The sequence below is a fragment of the Nanorana parkeri genome, unplaced genomic scaffold, assembly GCF_000935625.1.
Source record: "Nanorana parkeri isolate BGI_ZX_2015 unplaced genomic scaffold, ASM93562v1 scaffold685, whole genome shotgun sequence".
Classification (NCBI taxonomy): Eukaryota; Metazoa; Chordata; class Amphibia; order Anura; family Dicroglossidae; genus Nanorana; species Nanorana parkeri.
This window is the reverse complement of record NW_017306953.1, coordinates 462,322-464,212: the sequence shown is the minus strand read 5'-3', so window position 1 is coordinate 464,212 and position 1,891 is coordinate 462,322. Positions and strand designations below refer to the sequence as shown.

The following is a 1,891-nucleotide window of genomic DNA, read 5'->3' as shown; positions in this document are numbered from 1 at the left end:
TTTATCCCCCCCACCCCCCCCCCCCCCCCCGTGATGGACTACAATCTCAATACAAATTAGTAAACTAAACATGAGATTGTAGTCCATCCCCGCGGGCGGAGCTTGGAGCCGTGACTACTTTACAACACACACAGGGACCATGGGGAACAAAAGTAGCTCCCCTCCAGAAGGACGGACAGTGTCAGCACCAATCCAGAGATGATTGGAGGATCTATAGCCGAGTGATACACAAATAAGATACATTGTTGTTCATAGTTAAGGCCCTATAGAAGAGAGAGATATGAGACCCTTCAGAGGGAGATCACCATTTGTTTGGTTAGTGTAAGCATTGCTCTTCTATCTGGGACTGTTTATGGCCATCCAGAGATTTATAGGGCTTGGGAAGAGAAATGGCTACAACCTTACAGGACAAAGTTCAGAGGTTTGTTTGCTGCCACTTTCAGATAAAACCAGACAGGAGCCGGAGATTTGTTCTATTCATGCCAGGAAGAGGCGTTCATCCGTGAAAAACATGGCGGAACACAGGGGACAATGATAGTGATACTATCATTGTTTAAAGTGTACCTGTAACTGCCAGCTGAGCATATGCAGGGCCGGATTTACTCTCTCTGCTGCCCCAAGGCCAGGTTCCTCAATGCGCCCCCCTACCCGCCAAACGCCCCCCTTGGAGAATGGCAGACCTGCAGGCTGCAGACCAGGCCGAGATCACCTGTACAAAACAAGCGGAAGCTTCCCCGCTGTACATTTAGCTCTGCTTGCCCAAAGCGGGGCTAAATGTAGAAAACAACTACCCGCCCGGCACCCGGAATGGCATTGGAGAGATAAGAATTCCACACCCCGCTGCCCCTCTACTCCCTGCTGCCCCGAGGCCGGGCCTTGGTTGGCCCTGAGCATATGATGAAATAAATACACGAGCATGAGGTAAATGAAAACTGAATGCAAATATACAGAGTACATTCGACCTATTCATACTAAAGAGGAGCTGAACTCTGGAAGCTGTGCCCAATAATCACATCATATGACCCTGGCCTATGGACAAGCATGTTTGAACATTTGAAATGGCCGTCCTTGCAAACATACATTCTAAAATGTAGCGGTATTGTAATAAATATGAATGTCATCCTAACCCTTTGGCTGCCTCGGACGTATCTCAGATGTTGAGGCAGAGCCAAGATGGGAGTTGCAGTTTCACCACATTAGGACAATAGAGAAAAATTCAGTTCATGACACATGGTTGAATAAGTATTAGTGATTAGGCAGACAAGTCCATCCATTGTGGTGATGCAAGATATTTATGTTTCAGGTTTGATGATGAGAGTTTCAGCAAAACAAGATTACACCGGACCCGACTGTCGATTCCTGAGCTTCAAAGCCGGATGGGAGATCAATGTGTATTATAAACTTGCTGAAGGGAGAGAAGACCTATGGCAAGGCAGCGTAAGTTACTATAATATTTTATTATGCTTATGATGATTGATTATTATTATTATTTTTAGTAGTAGTATTTTATCATTATTATTATTATTATTGTTGTTGTTGTTATTATTATTAATATTATTATGTTATTATTTTATTATTGGGTAAAGAATTCCAGAGGATGGGAGAGACTCTAGAGAAGTCCTGGAGGCGAGCATGGGAATAGTAGAAGTATTTTTATTATTCAGAAAAGCAAAACACTCAGCGCTCCAATTCCTATGATTAAGCCCAGGTGGTAAAATGCCTGAGGGGCGTTGGGGTAGGAGGGATAATATGGTGGTGTATACTTTGCATGGAATTCACAACAATAAAGTTGGATTTTTATGGACCTCAGTTTTGTGCGGCTGATTGGAGAGATATTATTTTATTATTATGAATATTATTATGTTATTATTATTATTTTATTATTATTATT

The 1,891-nt window shown here is 42.8% G+C and overlaps 1 protein-coding gene across 1 annotated transcript in view; it reads left to right on the top strand.

Annotated features, from left to right (window-relative positions):
- Positions 1-1,891, top strand: part of LOC108792804 (melanoma inhibitory activity protein 2) — an 11,442-nt gene that overhangs the window by 2,251 nt on the left and 7,300 nt on the right. The window contains exon 2 of the mRNA XM_018563676.1: positions 1,304-1,437. Coding sequence (XP_018419178.1) covers positions 1,304-1,437 — 134 coding nt within the window. The remainder of the gene's footprint in view (positions 1-1,303; positions 1,438-1,891) is intronic.